General features: G+C 40.5%; 1 protein-coding gene across 1 annotated transcript; it reads left to right on the top strand.

Moving 5' to 3' along the window:
- The first annotated feature begins 8419 nt into the window (after positions 1–8419).
- Positions 8420–21659, top strand: cusr (Copper-only SOD repeat protein). Its single transcript, XM_030423773.1, has 10 exons — positions 8420–8672; positions 10054–12127; positions 12846–12945; positions 14703–14780; positions 15956–16054; positions 16490–16622; positions 16824–16938; positions 18501–18625; positions 19803–19883; positions 20774–21659. The coding sequence occupies exons 1-10, from the start codon at positions 8633–8635 to the stop codon at positions 20908–20910; spliced, it is 2982 nt and encodes a 993-aa protein (XP_030279633.1). The 5' UTR covers positions 8420–8632; the 3' UTR covers positions 20911–21659.
- Positions 21660–21752: the final 93 nt, after the last annotated feature.

Below are 21752 nucleotides of genomic sequence, written 5' to 3' on the forward strand. Positions count from 1 at the left end.
AATGGTACCTGAATAATTGTGTCTCAAGCTTTTACTCATATTGTCACGTAGACTGAATCATTTGAGGCTCTGGCAACATCTGGTTGCATCCAAATTAACAGTAAGTGTGACTCATGCATGTGCTCATAAATATGCAACACTGCCTCCATCTAGTGGCCACAATCCAGCTTGCGTTACAGAACGTCACCCCCGAGTACAGTCTTTTTCTAAGGAAGTACATTGAACAGACAAAATGTGTGTGTGTCAGAACTTTATATGATTCAAGACAGGAAAAAACGAAAATATTTTTTGTGTTGGACCCGAACAAGATAGATAAAAGCCAAAGTTGCAGGTTGGAGACCCCAGTATACCAATGTATAGAGAAATGATGTAGAAATCAAGAGTTTCAAAAAAAATATATTCACAATCTAAACAGTACAGTGACTGCTGGAGTCGTTTTTGACAAAGAATTTTGTCTCCACATCTATCAAGACAAACCGGATGGGACGTAGTATAAGGGAGACCAGCCGAGTTTAGCAATAAGAACTGAATGGATCTTGATGCCTGTTTAGACAGTGAAGAGGTTGTAAATATAAATTATCTTAATATTAATATTAAGATAAATAGACAAAATGAAGTAAGGCTTGCACTGAGGGATGAATACGTTGGGTTGCGGTTGTAAAAAGTACCCTAAAGTCATACTTAAGTAAAGAAAGTAAGTAAACATATCGTGTTGAAATATTACTTTAAGTCTGCTGTATGAATTGTATTTGAGTAAAAGTCTAAAAGTATCAGATATTATATGCAATATTGAAACTCTTTATATCTTATCAAAAATGTATTTCAATGCCCTTTGGAAAAACGTTGAATTGCATTGTGTCTTTATGGTGCTTTATAAATAAACTTGCCTAGTCCCAGTTTACAAGCTGTGGAGGAGGCACCATTACAGCAAAATGAATGAAACATGTATTATCATGTATGTTTAAACTATATAGTTGGCGTTATCAGATCTGACATTCAGCAGTACCAGAATCAGAAGCAGTGTTTTTTTTAGTTTCATCCCCAGGACGTCAAAACAGATGCTATGGCTATATGATGGTCTGGGGATAAGACTCCATAGTCGGCCACCTTTCTCCAGGAAGTTACAATGTTATGCTTTAAAAAGACATTTTAAGAAATTAAGTATTTGTGACTAAACACGATACAGAAAGGCATGTTTGTGCATTTAATTTGGGCAGGCTAGACTATTGTGATGCTTTGCTCAAAGGCCTCAGTAAATGATCGATGACAGCTGCTGTTCATCCAGAATCTTCACTAACACCAAGAAAGTGGAGCTCATTACATCTGCCCATGAATCACTGCACTGGGCTTCTTGTGTGTCAACGGATACATTTAAAAATCCTATTACTGGTGTATGACGTGCCAAGTGGTTTCAAGCCTAAATACATCTCTGATTTACTTGTACATAACAAAGCATCCACAACCCTCTTGGACCGGTTTACTCCGTGTTCCAAGGAAACAAAACCAAGTGAGGTGACGCAGCTTTCAGTTTCTCTGCTCTCCACCTGTGTAACAAGTTTCCTGAATTAGCTTTGTGGCTTTCAGGTAAAGTCCTTTTTAATCTGTAACTAATGATCTGCTTGTTTATATGTTCATTTAAATGCAATTTTAATGTTCTCTTTATATCTTATCAAAAATGTATTTCAATGCCCTTTGGAAAAACGTTGAATTGCATTGTGTCTTTATGGTGCTTTATAAATAAACTTGCCTTGTCCCAGTTTACAAGCTGTGGAGGAGGCACCATTACATCAAAATGAATCATGTAAGTGCAGAGTCAGTCACAGCAAGAGGCTTTTTTAAATTTGTTTTTATCATGGTAGTATCTTGGTTCATGTATCTAAATACCTGTGTAAAAAAATATGTTTATGTGTAAGTTTGATTGACTTCATTAAGCAGTGAACGTGGGGGAAGTTAAGAATCGGCCTCTTTTTTGACGCTCAGTGTCACTGTACATCAATAAAATGTACAGTCGAACAAAAAAAGCATCAATCATAGAAAGTGTAAGACTAAAATATACACTAAGAAGGAATACCAGTAAAACATACCATTAGAAACGAAATTATGAGTAATGAAACATCAGTCAAGACATAAGATAAGGCATAACTTATTGATGTGGATCAAATCAATCAACCTTGATGCCTCGGGTGATGATAGTGAGTCAGATGGGCTGAGTGCGTGTCTGTAATAAGGTGCAATTTGACTTTCTTGTAAGGCAGGTTAGTTCTTACAGCTGAGAGTAATACAAAGCGTGTTCGAGTAAATCCTAGGCCTAGCCAGCCAACTTCACATTCCAATTCTTATACGTATTTGACTTCTTCATAAATGGGAAACGTCTGAGCAGTTTTACTATCAGTATTACACTGAAATGTCACAAATGTGGGTAGGTCCTTATATTGTGTATCATAATGTCAAAAGCATCACATTGACTCATTTCACATTCTTTTTACACTCTTGTGTTGTCAAAGCAAAAAGAAAATACAGCACTTGTACATTACAGTAACATAAAGCTGTAATGAGAAGATGGAAAAAAAACGGATGAAGCAGTTTTCACAGTAATCTGTGGTACAAATAAACACAAATGTTCTTGTCGTCAAACTGGCTTCGCCGCTGATGTTTATACCATTAAACTGCGACCACTGCTTACGAAAATCTATGAGATGTGATTCAGGCACAAACGTACACAGATGTATGGAAACCCTAAAGGGCCATGCATTCATTGCATTCATACATTTTATTTCCTTCATTTTCCTAAGATAACGGGATAATTTTCTCGAGATCTCGGGATAATGAAACTTTGTTTTCCCGAGATGACTATATCATTAATTCGATCTTGAGAAAGCTATGTAGAAGCCTTGCTAACCGTCTTTTTAGATTACGCACACTAATGTGTATATTATCTGTAAACCCATCGATCAGCATGCCATGCCACTTGTATGTCATTATCTCGCGATCTCTAATTAATTATATCGTTATCTCGGGAAAACAAAGTTTCATTATCTCAAGATCTCAAGAAAATGATCCTGTTATCTTGGGAAAACGGCATTTGTTATTTCGAGACAATAACTCGAGATCTCAAGAAAACAAATTAAATTAACTCGTTATCGCGGGAAACGGAGAAAATAAAATGTATGAATGCATGGCCCTTTAGGGCTTCCATACTACGGAAGCCGAGAACGGCCATGGATTTTTCTTCGTTTTTATGCACTAGATAGATAGGAGTTTGTCAGCCTCTCATCTGCTAACCGGTAGCCCCTAAACAAACCCAGTCAAGTAAACAAACTAACGTGAAGTGTAACTTACCGGTAGGCTACAGCTACAGCGGCTACGGAAGCCTTTCGTGGCAGCCCTTGTAGGCTGAAATCAAGACGAACAATTATTGATTAATTCATTATCACGAGAAAACAACCTTTGTTATATCGAGATAACGAGATAATACATATGTGTCAAACTCAAGGCCCGCGGGCCAAATCCGGCCCGCCACGTCATTTTATGTGGCCCGCGAGAGCTTAAAAGGTATACAGTTGTCTTAAAATAAAAGTCTACACTGCTTTACAGTGTACAGTGACCATAAACTACATCTCCCACAATGCATGTCGATGACCCGATAACCCGACGTGCATTGTGTGACCCGCGAAAAGACCGCATCCTGCCGCGAGATCCCAGTGTTTCCATATCAGCCTTTGACTAAAGCGGATTTCTAAGAAGTGATGGAGAAGTTGTCCACAAATTAAAAGGCAGACTGCAGCTGCAGCAGAATGTGTTCACCAAAGCTACCGCTAAAAGTGATGCAGCAGTGAAAGCTAGCTTTATTGTGGCTGAAGAAATCACCCGAGCGTCCAAGTGTTTTTTGGAGGGCGCATTTGTGAAGCGGTGCAAGCTAAAGGTGTGTGAGCAGGTGTGTGAGCAGGTGTGCCCCGACCAGAATCAGACTTTTAACAATATCAGTTTGTCAAGAAACACCATCGCAGACCGAGTTAAGGAACTAGCAGACAATCTGAAAACACAGCTGGCCGAAGAGTCACGCAGTTACCGGCTTTTTCGCGGACAACATGGTTAAAGCGCATCTGTCCACTTTCATAAGAGGCGTGAAGGCAGACTTCACCGTCAGCGACGAGCTCTTGGATGTAGCTGCCATGCATGGGACGACGACAACGGGCAGGAACATTTTTGATGCGGTGGAAAGGTCCGTGAGTAAAACTAAATTACCGTGGGACAAGTTGATGGGTTAACTACCGATGGTGCATCTGCAATGTGTGGAGGAAAAACGGGCTTGGTTGGATTAGTGAAGTCATCACACAAGAAGTCCGACATGGTCACAGCTTTCCAGCGAAAACTACACCTGTGGAGGTCCCAGTTGGAACAGGACAATGCTGCCCACTTTCCTGTCTGTCAAAGCATCTCAGCCTCAGTTCCTGGTGCTTTTTCATGTGCTCTGTTAATGCCACATATTCAGTGTGTTTACAGGTGTATGTGTTCAAATATTTACTGTAATCAAAACCATCTCTCATTACCTCTGCAAGGCTCTCTGCTTTTTGTTTTTCTAAAATGCCACACACGTGAGACGTGTTTTAGCAGCTCAGAATTATTTGTGTGCCATAGTTCTGCCCAACTCAACAGTGACAAAAACATTTTGAACAAAGTTGATGTAATAACTTGTGTGTGATCATATTTGGCTTATCTTTGTTATTAATTTGAAAAGTTTGATCTGTGATTGATGGAGTAATGGTGGGTTTCTTAACCTGATAAATTAAAGGGACCAGTTATAATTACAGAGCAATGTGCTTAAATATATTTTTACATTTATGTAAATGCTTGTTCAATATTTGTACAGTTGAATAAATAATAATTAAATGCAGAGACACTTATTTGTTACAATATTTTACGGAGTAGTTACATTCATACAGTCTTACAGTTACAACCGGCCCTTTAAGGGCAAGCATAATGTTGATGTGGCCCGAGCTGAAAATGAGTTTGACACCCCTGAGATAATAAGTGGTTATCACGAGATAACAGTGCATAAAAAAGAAGAAAAATCCATGGCCATTCTCGGCTTCCGTACCATACAGATGAGTTAGGCTAATGTTTTAAAATTGTGGTCACGTGAAGTTCCCTCGGAACAGGCCACCTAATAAAATGCACCGTTAGCTTGAGTAAACTTGTGTCTTTCTCTCATTCTCTCTATGTCTTCAATGTGCATAGAATATGTAAAAATAATACTAGGTGCACAACAGGTAAAAACATATCACGTTGTAATTCAAAAAAACATATATGATATATTTAAATAAGGCAGTTATTGCCTGCCCTTGTTGGCAGAGGGATTTAGTCTAGATGTATTCATAACCATTCAAAGCTGCATCTACATGAATCGCTGCACATACACTACAGGTATGTAATTATCAATGGACATGATCAGGTGAGATCCTTGAGAACCTGTTCTAATCGAAGAAACATAAGGAAGATAGACATATGGTCTGCGTACAGCACTTTATTATCACTCTGATGGCCTGCTGACGTTAAATGATCTGTTCCTGCCACATACTTTTTCTGGGCCAGATTCAAAAGATAAACATGAGATGAGTACCAGCTAAAACCCAACCCCGCCCAGCTGGTTAAGCTAAATAACTTAAATGCCAAGAAAAGCTTTCACCATTGTCTGACTTGGCACAGGTCTATTAAAAGGATCTCTCTTTTTGTTTGAGTTTGATATTCATGCATTCATGTGAACCTCTTGGAAATATGATTTACCGCCAACAAGGAAACAGGAAAAAGAAGAAGGGTTCAAGGCTGATGCTCACTGCAAGGAGGTCTCGTGACAAACTGAATGAGCTAGGACTGAAATAATTAGGTTGGTTAGCTGCTCCTCTTCCTCGTGACTCTTCAAAAAGTGCAAATCAGATGAAGTGCAGGATGTATGGAAACTACAAACAGCGTCTATGTGTGTATATATACAATTTTACTTTTGATACATTTTGCTGGTAACACATCTGTGCTTTGATTGAGGTAATTGAGTATTTTCACATTTCGATATGTTAACTTAAATAAAGGATCTGAGTACTGTATTTCATTAATTCAAAGCAGCTCTTTGCAACAATGTATAGCAATTGACATGTATTAATCGCTCTATTTATTGGCCATACGTGAGAGGATTGTAACATGACTCAAAAAATGAGACCCTCCCTGTATCTCTCGGTTGCCTATACAAGTCTGTGGATGATCCGTTTAATTTGTTAAATTCTTGACAGACTGTGGATTCCTTTGTGAAGGACTCGGTTCAGATTTTCTGCAACAGTCGGTCTCGTCTCAGTGCGTCTCTCCGCTCTGCTAACAGAGATCAACAGTAGCTAACATTAGTCCTAAAATGGAGTCGGCTAACATAGACGTACCACTCTGGCTCCTGGCAGAGGACGGAAGCTCCATAGAGCCCCTTGAAAGGTCCAGTTTGTAAGTTAGTTGATTGTTGATCCACATTTAACTCATCATGAACAGATGCTTTGGATTGGTGGGTCGGGCCGGCCTCCGACTGAGCGAGTTGGGAATGTGACTCAACAATCGACTATCTCAAAAATTGGACCTCACCTTGTCTACCGAGTTGTGTAATACAAGGATGGGTCTTTTTTTTACGTTGCTAGCACGAGTAATTGCTTCTGCTAAATGAAACGTTGTTTTCATGTCTTGTTGTTGAAGGAAGAACACTGCATCCCTACAGTAAGTGTGTTATTTTTGTGTTCAAACACACTGGCAGAAAAATGTCTCCACTTTTTTAACTAATAAAGTTGCTTTTCTTTTGACTGTTTTTGTTTCCGTCATATTCCCATTCTGTCAGCACTGCTGGCCAACATCCTTGATATCTTTGACAAGTTTCCTCATAACTCCATGACTTCACACTACGATGTGAAAAGACATCATGGCCTTTAATAACTCTGCACGTCTTTTTAGATTGATTTGATTTATAATACCAGAGAAACACAGTAAACCTCTTTTCTTATTTGTGCATCTTTGTGTCAGTCAGTGGAATGATTGACAGATAAACAGCATGTTTGTCCTTATAGAACCTCTGATTCATAATACCCACATGTGTCAACTCAGTTAACAATGGACCTGAAAGGGGAACAACTTCAAGTGTATTTTGTACCCTTTAGTTATATTGCTGTGTATGTGCTAACATAAATGCTGGATTACAATAGTTTATTTAAAGTCTACCTTATTTGTGTTTTAAGTTCATCAAAGATGTACTGTTCTTTTACAAGATAGTTCATATACGACATGTACTTGAAAATACAATATAATACATTGGTGTCCATTAACAGGATATAAAAGATGTTTAAAGGTTTGTCTTTTTTCCAATTCTATATAATTTTACTCGCAAAGTCCCTTGAAAAAACTATTGGTTGATATCCCAATCATTTTGAGAAATTTAAGCTGATGTGGAGGGCATCCCCTCATTAAGAATGCAGTCTGCTGCCACTGTAACATCCCTGCTCTACTGTAATATTATTTACCACAGTCTTTTGCTGTCTGTACCTATTTTCTCCATAGGTGACCAGGTATGCAGAAGTTAAACCTGTGTGTACGTGCAGGGCCAGAGACCTGATCACCTCATGATTCCAGCCCCTTTCGCAATCAGGGATCTAAACAAGCAGGGTGAAGGACCTGCACCTCTTCACAGGCCCTCCAGTATGTGTAAATAGCTGCGTGGCCTACCCCAAAACAGCCCCACAATGATGGGCCGTCTACTGGGCTGCTATTCTTAGAACAAGTTACTATTTGCTTTCCACCTTTTTTTTTCACCCTCAGCCCTGTCACAAGGGCAGCTGAAGCATATTGCGCATGGAAGAATAGGAAGAGGCAGAAATAGCCTGGTAAAATTAGAACAAGCTGAAAACACATGAAACTGTGAGGCAGCAAGCTCCATTCTGGGCATCTTATTTGTCTATAGTGCCAGCAAGCACACCCGTATATGTAGATGTGAATTTTAAGCCCTGCTATCACAGTGAATTGTAGTGCTAAGTAATGAAGTGTAGTTAAAAACATAAAACCTACTAAAACCCTTTTAAAAAATCTATCAAGAAAGACCCATCAAATTATTAATATACTGCTATATTAAGTGAGCTCTGTGAAGTCAAGTCAACATTTCCTTTACATTTTGAACTGAGCCAACCCAGGAAACACTTGAACACTGTGATCAACAGGTGCTTCCCTCCGCCTATATTATTCTTTGAGCTGTGCGTGGCCACGACAGGGACAGGCCACCTCCACCCACTGTCCGGGCTGTCAAATATTCATCCTCCCACCCATGCCTTCCTACATGAGGCACTGTCGCCCTGTTGGCCAATCACAGGCTGACACAGACAGACTGCTGAAGAAAAACAGAAGCACACGGGAGGCTGCACACATTTTTGAAAACCAGTCACACATGACATGCTCATGCTGCACTCCATCATTTTTCTGCTACTCAAGGATTTTTGTGCTGAGCTGGTTTTCTTCTCAACTACAACTCCAGTGAGAATTTACAAATCTTCAGTGAAGTTCTGATTTTCCCTCTAATTCTAACTGCATTTTCTCTTTGCTGTGTGTTTTGCGCACATCTGCCAACATGTGCCTTCTGACAGCGGCCCTGCTGTTGTCTTTACTTGGTGAGTATTTTGTTTTCTCTGACTAGATGGTTTCATGTAATGATTAGCATACTCAGCTTTCTACTGTTCTACTGTGTCAGGGGTGTTCATCCATGGAGGACAGAGAGTCTGCAGATCTTAAAAAAGGCTTAAAAAGGCTTGAACCTATCTGTAAAAAAAATTAAATGTGATTCCCTGATTTAACATGTGTAAATTGACACTTATCAACCATTTTGCTTGTATGTCGTTCCAACATTAAACATGCGTATTCTCCTGGAATGAACAGAATCCAAGAATCCCTGGCATATGTTTCTGCTTGTACAAACAATCAGATATTTCACCAGGTGGGTTATCACATGATAATGATCTACCAGAAGGTAGATTATCTTGTTAGCAGGCGGTCTTATATCCAAATTCAGGGAGATCCAGGATGTTCTAATAAAAGAAAAATGTGGCTCACAAAAAAGACATGAAGCCAGAATCCAGTTTTACTCCAAAGACCTGAAACTGATCATTTTTGTGTCATGGTTCAAGGTGTTTTCAAAGGGTTTTCTCCAGAGCTCTGCCTATATTAAGTTGATCATTATATCATACAACAGCTATAAATCAGTGCTTATGAATACATTTTGTTGGGTTATCTGCAGTTAATATAGCATATAAACAAGGTTTATGACATGTGCAACCTAAAACTACTTCCCATCAATGAGAAATCAAATGGTTTGCTTTTAAAAAAACACACGTGTTTTTGTCCTGTTAATGTATTTGACTAGAATTCAAATCCAAATAGAGCTAGTGACAATGATTTTTAGACTAGTAGTGTAGTCACATTGTGAAAGTCCCATTTCCACATTGAACTCTCATTTCAAATACGAAACAGGCCATAAAACTAAAAAAGAATTGAAAGTGGCCACTATATATATCATCGAAACTTTTTTCATCTTTTTTTTTCGTCTTACGGGTATTTTCTGAGCAGCAAAAATAACTGACTGACTGCTTTTAAGCAGCTACGACTGCATACAGTGTGTGGCCTCACAAAAGAATCATTTAAAGTGATTATAGGTTGTTCAAAACTTAACTTAGTAACGTAGTAACTTAGTATAGTGATTAAGTGTAATTAGTCTGACGTCTACTGGCAATTAGTCTCTAAATAGTGTCGACCAGTCATAACTATCTCATATGAATATGTCCTCAGTTGACCCTCATCATGTATGCATTTTATACATAAAAGTGGAATCACTTTAAAGTAAACAGGTTTTTTAAAGTTAGTAGTAGTTAGTAGTTTCACAAACTAATGTTACAAACCAGCATGCATAAATAAACCAGTTGCATTGGTCAAATTTCAGCGTGAAGACATGTTTCATTAGAGCACTTATAATCGCCTGCTCCTTGTTCTCCTTTTCAGATGCCTTTTCCTGTGTTCAGTTTCTAGCACCTCTGAACATGGGTGGGGTCATGGGCCAGGTGCAGTTTAACTCCACCTCCCAGACAGCCACCGTCAATGTGACGGGCGCCGGAACCTGTGGTTCACTTAACTTTTCCCTCAGCCAGTTCCCTGTCAAGTACGGTCATTATGCTCAGCCCTGTTCTGAAGCGAATATCGGCTCCAGCGTCTTCACCTTCACAGCTGATCCGGCCACCGTCAACGTGTCACGCCTTTTTGAACAAACCTCAAACCTGGACGACTTCTCGCTGACTCTGCAGACGTGTAATGGCAATAAAGTGTGCACTGTTGTGAGTCGAGGTCAAACACTCTTGACTTCTCAGGCCAGGTTCTATGGCCCCGTTGCAGGTAATGTTTACATCCGCATCAACACAGGACAGACAGATACCAGGCTGCTCGCAGACCTAGTTACTATCGGTCAGGTCAATGCCTCACAAACCAATACCACCCTCTATGGATCTACGAGCTCCGCTGCAAGCTGCAGTGTTCTTCTAGGAAGCTTAGATCCCTCAGCTTTGACAAATCTAGGTGCCGTGAAAGTCGGAACCCCTTTACAGCCTGAGAAATCCCGTCTGGAGCTGACCAGCTTCCACATCAACACAACCTTTCTTCTCATTCGCATGGGGTCAACTTTCAAGTGTGCTCAGATTTACACTGTGCCACAGAAACAGGTGAGCGCTGTTATGAATATGAGAGGGATCAAAGGATACTTCATCTTCCGTCAGGCTTCCCCGTTTGATGTGACAGAAGTGAGGGTGAACCTGACTAACTTACAGAATATAGTCGGCCCTTACCATGTCCATAATTTCCCCATCCCCTCAATCAGACTGCCTCGATCTAGCATGTGTTCAAATGATAATGTGGGCGGCCACTGGAATCCATTCGGACTCAACACAAGTGCCCCGACATATCCAAATGGGCCCGGATCAACACACGACATGTATGAGGTCGGTGACCTCAGCGCCAAGCACATGTCCCTCGCAGGCAGGAACGAGGTGGACGTGATGTTCAAGGACTTCAACCTCCCTCTGTTTGGAAAGAACAGCATTGTAGGTCGCTCAGTTGTGATCCACAAAACAGATGGTTCTAGGTATGTTTGTGCCAGCATCAGCTATCCAGGTGAGGTAATCGTAGCCAAAGCCAGATTCCAGAGGCTTGTGGTTGGTGAGATCTTGTTCACCCAGCTGAAAGACAACCCCCTGTCTGATGTATCCATCTTCTTGGATTTGTCTTATGGAAATCCCACAATGATGCCAACCAAAAACCACAACTGGCATGTTCACACATTCCCTATCAGCTCAGAGCGGGACAATGATGAGCGGCGCTGCAGCACGACAGGAGGACACTGGAACCCCTTTAACGTTAACACATCAGACAGCAGCTATGCCCTCCACTGTCGCCCATCCAGTCCCTTATCCTGCGAGGTGGGAGACCTCTCCAGCAAACTCAGCACCATCAACCTCGGCATCAGCGTCGGGAGTGTGGAAGCAAAATACTTCTTTACTGATGTCACTTCATGGTTGTCCGAGTCTGGCATTATCGGTCGTTCTGTGGTCATCCATCAAGCAGACAGAGGAGGTCCAAGGATCGCTTGTGCCAACATCACAATGGTGCGGGTCCCTAAAGCTAGCACTGATGGCTGGTTTGGCCCTGGGATGTCCAGCGGCCGGATACAATTCTCCCAGGCTGTCCCACAAGGCCCAACGTATATAAACGTGTCCCTGATAAATCTGGACTCCTTGGCCGGTGGTTACCACGTTCACATTCTGCCCCTCAAACCAGGCAGTGTAGAGCCCTGCTCCAATGCAAACATCCTAGGCCACTTCAACCCTTTAGCCGTCAACGTATCAAACAGCCCCGCACCTGGAACTGGCACAGTCGATCAGTATGAGATAGGAGACATCAGCGGAAAGTTTGGGACGCTGAATAGCCTCAATGAGTCTCAGGCTGTGTACATGGATCCTGACATGCCATTAACGGGACCCTTCAGCGTTGTGGGGAGATCAATTGTTATTCACTACGTCAACGGATCAAGGTGAGAACCTGTATGCATTTATGTGTTTGTGCTTATGACAAAATGTGAACTGGAGAAGGAGATAAGAGGAAATATGTCACATATATATATATATATATATATATATATATATATATATATATATATATATATATATATATAAATATATATGAGGAAGAAACAGTGAGCACTTATACTAGTATACTGTAGCAGAGGACTCTTCCTAGAAGAATACTTTTTTTACTGTTGTACAAAAGAGAAGTATTATTTATTTTTAAATCATAATTGATACAAATAAAATATAACAAAATGGCATTTAAGTTGCTAAGTAAAATAAAAGTGAAGTAAAATCAATTTTACTGACCAAACAATAAGAAATCTTAAACTGTCAAATAAGGAAGTATCATAATTTCACCCGCTTTAATTCCAGAAGTGAGAAAGTTTGCTCATTGATGCCTTTTCAGCACGAGCAGACATTATTTTCAGCACCTCGAGGGTCCCTCTGGCACAGTCACAGACTTGGCCCATCTACTGAGGGCAGTTGCAGGTGTAGGGTGTCATAGACATGGAGTCATGTTTTGTATTATAACAAACAGATAATCTACCTCAGGCACAGAGAATGACTCAACACACTATTGTAAAGGGGAACACCTCAGGGTTAACCCAACAGGATTTGGAGAAGTTTTGCTCATCTTGTTTGTGTTTTTGTGTCTTTCTGTGCATGTTTGTTTGTCGACAGATTGCGTTGTGCTGATGTCTCAGCTGACAGAGACGCAGACGGACAATGGACTCTTGCCAGGGCTGAATTCAATGGTACAGTGACTGGGACAGTCATAATGGTAAGAAACCAACAACAGCCAAAGTCTTTTCCACAATTGCCAGTTTATTGTACATATTTGTACATGACAATACGTTCTGCACCAAGATTTTTATCACACAATTAATATTTATTTTTATTGTTCTGGGATCTTCAGTAAAACCACAAACACGTAGTGGTCAACACGGGGTGTTTGAGGGGCAGGGGCAGAAAAAAAATGTGAAACGGCACCAGCTATATGCGGCGGGGCACCAGCATGTAAAAAGGGCAACCTAGAAAGCGCTTTATCACTCTTTATCTACCACACGGGCTTCCAATAAGGTTCTTTTGCAGCATGTTTTTTTTTCGAACATGGGGGCAACTGCCTCCCCCCTGAGTAATAAAAATTCATATCATGTACTGTTCACCCTTTTCAAAACCTGTTACCTACTTTACATACAGTGCAACTCAACAGCCAACAGTTGAACAATAACCCTAAGGTGTGTGTGTTGAGGTGTAGCTCATAGCAACTAATTTAGCCCCGAGCTTTAAGAGAGGAGAAGCACATGCTTCACGTGTCTGCTGAGGTCATCATGTCATATGACCCCCCCCCCCCAAACACACACACACACACACACACACACAAACACACAGACAGACAGAGACTTTGATGTGTAATCCCGGTGGATATTCCTTTCAAGAAAGACAACAGGTACTCCTGTCTGACACACGACCTTTCAGATATTGCATAGATAAACTGTGTGTAGCTCACAACAGTAATTATAGTCTTAACCCTGCTGCCCAATTTTTGTTGCTCAAGGACATGTTGCAGAGCTTTGCCACCGTGCAAAATGTCAAAACACATTAACTGACATGTCAACAAACAAGGCTGTCATTTTCAACATATGTTTCTATCTGTGCTTACAAGGCCTGGTTCCCCCTGCTTCTTCAGTGGGTTTGTGAACAGCTGGTCAGCATTCAAAGGCCATGACTGCGTGTAAAAGTGTGCCTGAACTGAGGCAGTGATACACTGTACATTGTCTTCAGTCATGTAAAATGTCTAATAATGTATGTTTCCTCAATCTAGAAGTGCAGTGATCTCTTAGAAAACCACGTCAGTCATTCAAGTGAAAAGCACCCAGCACTTCACTGGAACCTAAGTTACAACATGACAGCAGCAAATTGCAGGAATTAGAATGGTTTTCGGGTCAGATGGTTTTCTTTGATAGCCGCAGACCACAGACAAGGTTTTCTTCCTGGATAACTTATCAGGAGCCAAGCTGCCACAAAAACATGACGCAAGTAGTTCTGCTGCGCTGGACACACACTGAATTCATTATACCTGTGGTGGGCTGCAGCAAGCTATGAGAAGCAGGGGCGAGACTGTTAGCTTAGCTTTACATCCGTCTGCTATGGCTAGTGAGACCTGCAGGCCCCCTGAACCAGGAAGCTCACTGAGGGAACAGCTGCATCTGTCAGCTGCTCTCCAGAGGCCCCATACTGAGCTCTGCTCTGCATCTATGGATGAGCGCTTGTAATATCACCAAAGCGGCCACAAAAAACAGTAGCCCGGGAAAGAGGTGTGTTCCCTCTGCCAGTTTGGTTCAGGCTAAATGAACAGAGAATCACAGTGGGTGTAAGATTACCACATAACATAACACATAACATTTAGACACTATCATAATTGTATGCAAAAGCCACAAACTCCAGTGGTGTCCATTTTAACTGCCTTTTATTAGTTCAGCAAAGCAAGCATCCAGTTGTGGTTGACTCTACACAATGACTCCTGTCTCTTCTCAGCGCCAGCAGGTGTTTCCTGATGGGAGCCTCAGCGATCTCACACTGGTGATGAGACTTCAATCCTCGGCGAGACAAAATGTAAGGACAGAGTGATATACTGCACACATATACACAAATGCTATATGAATCTGTCACTTTCACAGGGAAGTCTCCTGCTAGAGCCGTAACATGTGAAAAATTAGAAGAGGAACAAATGAGATATCAATTATCAGCCACAACATTAAATGCATTTTAGCTGTAGCTCTAACTTCCCCAAGTCCTTTGAAGGAGCAGCTCAAAATGAATATTCAGTTATTTAACTTCTCACACTAATGCTGATGGAAAGTCAGGTGAAGTTTTGAAGCTTCACAGCAAAACAGTGTTGTAGCATTCTCATCCACAACTGAACTTACTGAAATGTAAAAAAAAAAAAAAAAAAAAAAAGAAAGAAAAAATCCAAAATTGATTTGGGATTGGCTGGCTGTGCACCCACTTCAGTAGGTGTAGGCTATGATTTTTCCTTAGAGGAGAGGGTGTAAAACAGTGTCTTATCAAATCAATTTGGGATCTCAGGGCTTTTCAGAGACCAGGATTAAGCATACACAGAAACACTTTTTAAAGAAACCTTCAAGGAAAAGTTATGTGATAGGGGAAACACCTGAAAGCTGAGCAGGTGAAAGCAGAGAAATGGAAAATAACTTGGAAAATGACCCGGCAATAAGAGAGCTCTCACATCCAGGCACCAGGTTAAACCACTGCATGAGAGATTCAAGTAGCTCTCACAACCACTGCCATGTAGATGTGGCCAGTGTGCAGGTGTCTGAGAATGAGGAAGCCCTCATGTCACACACAAAGTCACAGCGATAGTGCAAGAGCTGTTTGAATGAAAGCAACAAAGGAAAGGTCTTAAGTTTCAATTTACAGATATACTCAGACAAAGTCTTAAGGACATTAATCCAGAGACATGAGACGGTCGGCAAGAAAAACGTTTTGCTGCTTGCGTGTAACCAGCTTCCAGTAATATGAGGGTATGAGGTTGTGCTGCAGGGACAATAAGGATGGAGTGCGGGTTTGAGGTTGGCAACTTAATTTCCTTGCCTTTGAATGCAGCAGGATTAGGAGTGTGTGTGTGTGTGTGTGTGTGTGTGTGTGTGTGTGTGTGTTTCTCTCTTTGTATCCATGAGACAAATTGAGGGCACATTCACATAAGGACACAGGAAAACGATAACTACACCCTCACATTTGTTTTTGTTTTTTTTAACCTGTCACTGCAGGTAACTGAAGTGGCATTGTTCATCAACCAAATGGGTGCCAACAACAGCCAGTGCAGCAGAGCGGGCGACACATTCAATCCCTTCAACATGACATCAGTGGTGAGCCTGGACGGCCTAATCTTTAACTTCATCTATCTATCTATCTATCTATCTATCTATCTATCTATCTATCTATCTATCTATCTATCTATCTAACATTGTCACATTGGTCCATTTGTACTTGTGTGAAGTTATAATTAAAACATTTTCATTATTGAACATTCATAAGCCCAGTGCTCTGTAATATTCGGGCTCTCTCACTTGGATTTATGATTTAAAAATGAAAGACCTTGGTCAGATAATTTAATGATATATTTGATATGGTGCAGTGTATAGAAAGGGACAGAACCTCCATGCAGTGCAGAGAAGGGGAGTCTGTTCATTCTGAGCTTCTGTTTCCATTAAATGTCAGATAACATTCAGAGCCATGATCCCCAAATTGCCCTTTTGCTGTGTGACATGTAATCCACTTCCTTTTTTCTATTCCCTGTTCAGAGCTCCAGCTGTTCACTAGAAAACCCTCTGAGCTGTGTGATGGGAGAGGTGTCGGCAAGGCAAGGAAATGTGAGCTTGACTCAGGGACAGGTCTTCACAGACAGCATCATCCAGCTCACTGGAGACGAGACAGGTAGGACACACACATCAGAGTGTGTGTGTGTGCAGCAGTGGCAACAATTAAAGTGTTTAAGAAAACGCATTAGTGGTCCTTTACTAGTAATTCTAGTTTAGGACTTGTGCACCCAAAGACATGAATGAAGATATTTCATGATGTACTGTATGTAATGATATGAAAAGAACAGAGCTTGCTCATGTTTGTCTGTGTTCGCAGTGGTCGGCAGATCCCTGGTGCTGAAGAGCGGAAACAGCATCATCGCATGTGCAGAAATCCTCCCAGAATCCTCTTCAGCAGAGCAGACCTTTCCCAATGTGACTAACTTCAGCAGGTGAGTGTAATAAAAACTCAGACTGTGTGTCCTGACTGGTGTATCTTAAATATCTTGGCAGACTTTCAAGGAGTGCTTTGCCCTAAAGGGTCATTTGAAATCAAATGCTACAGAAGTGTTGTTCCTGTAAATACAGTATGACCTTTCTGACGGCATAAATGTGGTGGTTTGCAGACATGTGCAGTATTTTTGTCAGGTCACTGTTAGAAGAAGACTTGTTGTTTTAGGCTGAGCTCCAGTTTTGTATAGATCATATTGATTATAGATTTGTTTAATTATCTGGCATGAATCATGGATGATTTTCACACTAGGTGACACTGGAGGACTCGATCACACTGCCCTGGTGCCTTCATCTTTAAAAAAGATCTCTTGTTCTTTATATCTGTAGCACATTTTTATCATGAAATAAAGTTAATCAGGTTTGAGGATTTTTTCTTGATAAAACATTTCATGTATGATATGTTTTATCTTGGGAACATAGACAGCATTCACAGATCCATGTTTCATGATGTAATTAGAAAGTACAGATGGTAGTGTGCAATGGGACAGAATTGCATCCTAATTAACATCAAAATATTTCACTTGTAGTAGGACATGACCAAACTGTGCACTACAGTATAATTAGGATAGTATTTTCTTTTAAATTTTACAGAATAAAATGTTCCTCCATGTAGTGCTATGTAAATAAACTCAGGGAATTCCTAATTGGCCTATAAAAGAACTTAGGAAACATCTGATCAAATAAAGAGTACACAAATGCATTTTTAACAGATTTATGTATTGTATATTTTGGAACAGTTCTGTTAAAGTCCATTAATTCAGAAGGGTTCTTTGTCAATTACGAGGTCATCATCAAACTACTGCAAAGACAGTCTGTGAGTGTTTCGTGATAGGGCGTCTTCATTTGTATTCAGTATTTTCATTTTCATTGCTAGTAAAAGAGTAAAACAGAAACAGAAAGAGATTTAAATAGGTTGCACGCCCTCCATTGTTTTGAGCCCTGTCAATCAAAATGTAATTTGTATAGCCGATTAATCTCCATAAAATATGCAGCAGTTGAGAAAACAGAACACTTTCTAACTACAACTGGCAAGCACACAATAGCCTACTGTACTAGGTTCAAAATTCCATTTGCTGGTCCTGCCCAAAGAAATGATCCAGTTCATAGAAACATAATCACGTACAATAACGATGCTAAATAATGCCCTCTTTGCCCTGTCTTTACTCTTGGATGCCCAAATCACAGTAATGTTTGGTATGATCAGGTGTTTGTGGTAAGAAGTCGATTTATTCATCATTCTAAAACACAGAAATTCAAGTTGTCCCTTCATGCGACTCACAAAGTAAAACATATATGTATATATGTATACAAACAGATGAATGAATAATGTATCATAAAAATAAACCAGAGAAGAGCAACTCATAAATAATGAAACAAAACAGGATAATATGTAAGTGTCGTTTTGACGTTGCTATGATGTCGAATACACAGTGGTTGATGATGTGCGTTTCAGAACATTTACCTCGATGGTACATTGATGTTTCATTTCGTTTTGTCCCAGAACGGACTTCCGTACTAGGGTCGCAAATGTCCTGGGGACAGACAGGGCAAGAGTCACCATCCTGCCTGGCTCTCCCCGCTCTGCAGCTGATGGACAGTGCCAGACAGTCAGCTACATGGTCTCTGGTAAGGCAACAACATGATCTTCCCCTATCTACACAATTTTGTGTCTAATTTCCCCAAAAAAAGGGAAATTGTGTTACATTTCAACGCAACAACAGCACTTGACGATGATCTGAGGAAGTGAGTGATCATAATTACACTACTCATACTGGAAATCACGTATGGAAAGTTCATTCGATCATTTCCAATCAACCACATGGTTGAAATTCTTAACAGACACCATCTGTCAGTACGATGAGTGTTTGTGGCAGTCACATTTGATCTAACACGCCAGAGTTACTTTGAAAGAATGTGTTCAGGGACACACGCCCTGCATTTGGAGATTATTGTTATGTTAAACTTCCCTGCTCGTGGTTTGTATCTCCAGGTGTCATCCAAGTTAAAAACCTCAGTGGTATGTGAAGAAGGAAATGGGAATGGCAAAGAAAAAAAAACAAACATCAATCATAGTTCAAATCTGATTTAGCAGAGGGAGTGCTGCGTGCCTTCACTAAGACAGGACGACATCGGTTCCGTTTTTACAAATACACCCAAAGGCTCTTGTTTGATATAACTTATATAATTGGACCGATGTACACCATGTAAGTCCATAAACACTTCAGCTACTACAGGTTTTCCAGAATCTATCTGGCGAGGCTGTGTGTGCCCGGGCTGTGTTCATCGGGACAATGAACAATTACGGGCATTGAAAATCTTTAGATGACCTGAAAAAATTGCTCAGAAACCCGATGCTGGAGTTGACTGTCTTTGTGTCTTACTTTCTGTCCCCGGGGGGAACAGAGGACTGTCTGTGCGGAGGTTTCACACAGTATAGCACAGGACGGGCATTTATGCTCTCAGAAGTCTCCCACAAGGTGAGGGAGAGTTTACTTTTGCAGTGATTCCCCAGAAGCCCTCTTTTAGCGTGATTCCGGCGATGGTGATGACGTTTTCTGTGCTTGAGAGAATTGAAAATGATTGTGAGTTATTGACACTGATCTCTGTCTGATGCAAAAGTACCCGTTAAAGCAATCACACCTCAGAATCTGTGACTACACTGCAGCAGTTCTGGTATATCAGCATCAGACTACCTCATGGAGAAGTCCGTAGCTGCCTTTAGTCTAGTAATCATCAAGTGTAACAAATCAGTAATTACTGCTTATGTGTAATTAAGCTTTGCCTCGTTGTCTGTGCCTTACAGGGAATGTCAGCACAGAGCTTCTGATGTCAGTCAAAACCAGCGGGGAGATGGGAGTGTATAGAGAGTCTGATACATGTACAAGTAAGTACGCTCTGGACTGTATGTGAGTCCTCCTCTCTTGTTCAATAAATATTGATTTTGAAGGAGAGCGATTGTGAAAATCTACTCAAGACTGTAGGTTTCATATATACATATATATTTTTTAGAATTTTCATGAACGCATGGCAGATTTTAAATTATAAATTCACCCAAAAATGAAAATTCAGTCATTATCAACTCTCCCCCGTGCCGATGGAAAGTCGGGGCAAGTTACATAGTCAAGTCATTTCTGGAGCTTCACAGCAAACCAGTGTTGCAGCATTTCCTAGTAGAGGGAAACTTGTTTTAAAATGTAATAATGGCTCACAACATCCAAGTCTCAAGAAGCCCTGAGATTTATTTGAAAACACAGTATTTACACCCTTTCAAAGCCAAATTATTCACTAAGTAGCTGCTAAGCTAACACTGTTAACAAGCCCTGTATAAGCCTGGCTGTGTGCCGAGGGTGTAAATATTTGTCTTTCCAAATCAATGGGGGATGTCGGGGCTTCTGAAGACTTAAATTATGCCGGTTGAGCTGTATGGAGCCATTTTATATTTGACTGTTTTTTTCAGTTACTTTTTACATTTTCAAACAAGTCCCCGGCTTCTTCACTTTATTAGAAGAATGCTTCAAGACAAGACGGTGACATAATTTGAATGACATTAGAGGCTGGAGGCTGTTGAATTCAACATCACTTGCACAATGCAGTCTCACTTATTACATTGATGCATTACTTCCTCTTGTCATAACCAGTTTATGTTATTTGATAGGCGCTTTACAGCAACAAAGTTTTGGAAACTCGTAATAAATTCTATGAAAACGATCCCTGTGTATGTAAATTGAACACACTGAGTCACGCTTAACTTTCATTGTGATGCGATGCCCCCAGGAGGTGAAGGAGCTGCAGGAAGTGAAGGAGGTGCAGGAGGGGCAGGAAATGCAGGTCTGCAGCTGCTACCAGGACCTCTTCTTCTTGGCTTGATGTTTGCTGTCGCCCGCCTGCTGCCATCTACAGCTTATTTATAGCCTCCCTGTTTATCATGAGTGCAGACACATTGATCCTGTTATTGTAAAACTGTGAATATGTTTATGAAATGTAGCCTGACAAGTGATACAGTGGTCATCTGATTAATCATCTGGCCAATAATGACTTTCTTTTTCCAGCTTTTGTCAACAAATAGTGATCTTGCATTTTTAAAGTTAACACTTTGGGTAAGAGGCACAATGTGAGAATATCAGTTCATTTAAATACAGTGCAAAATTCATAGTTCATACATTCTTGTCGTAATAAAAAGCATAGGTAATGTATAAAATGTACAAACACAGATTTATATTGGATGTTGATCATCGCTGCTCCCTTCAATTTAGTCAGTGAAGTCAGGTCATTAGAGTCGAGCAGACAGCAGAAGCACAATGTTTTTTTCTACTTTGTGACTAAATGTTATTTACAGCGAACTGAAGTTGCTGTGCCCACTCACATGTGGCTTATTTTGATAGTCAGATGGAAATCCATCACATTTAGCACTAATCATTTTATTCAACAAGCTATTCATTGATTGTTAACTTAAGCCTTTATAGAAATGAAATTTTTCTGCAACAATTATAGCTCATTTGTATTCACTTGGACTGTTACTGTTAGTGGGTGGGTGAAGTTAATGCTGTACATTTTCCGATATTGAGACTTTATTTTCTCTATTTATGCACTATCCATATTTCCATGTCAGATCGTGTGTAAATATCTTGAAATTTGTGAATAAAATACAATAATGTTTGTACGCCAGTAATCTGTCATTTTTTCCCTAACTGTAAACACCTGAACATATCGCAGCACAACATTAAGTGCTTGAGAACACAGTATGCAGGACAGT

This window comes from Sparus aurata, chromosome 1 (assembly GCF_900880675.1).
Source record: "Sparus aurata chromosome 1, fSpaAur1.1, whole genome shotgun sequence".
NCBI classification, from domain to species: domain Eukaryota; kingdom Metazoa; phylum Chordata; class Actinopteri; order Spariformes; family Sparidae; genus Sparus; species Sparus aurata.

Coding starts and splice junctions, on each gene's coding strand:
- cusr (XM_030423773.1), top strand. CDS start 8,633: ATGTGCCTTCTGACAGCGGCCCTGCTGTTGTCTTTACTTG. Junction 12,128..12,845: donor CACTACGTCAACGGATCAAG/GTGAGAACCTGT, acceptor GTTTGTCGACAG/ATTGCGTTGTGCTGATGTCT. Junction 14,781..15,955: donor AATCCTCGGCGAGACAAAAT/GTAAGGACAGAG, acceptor CTGTCACTGCAG/GTAACTGAAGTGGCATTGTT.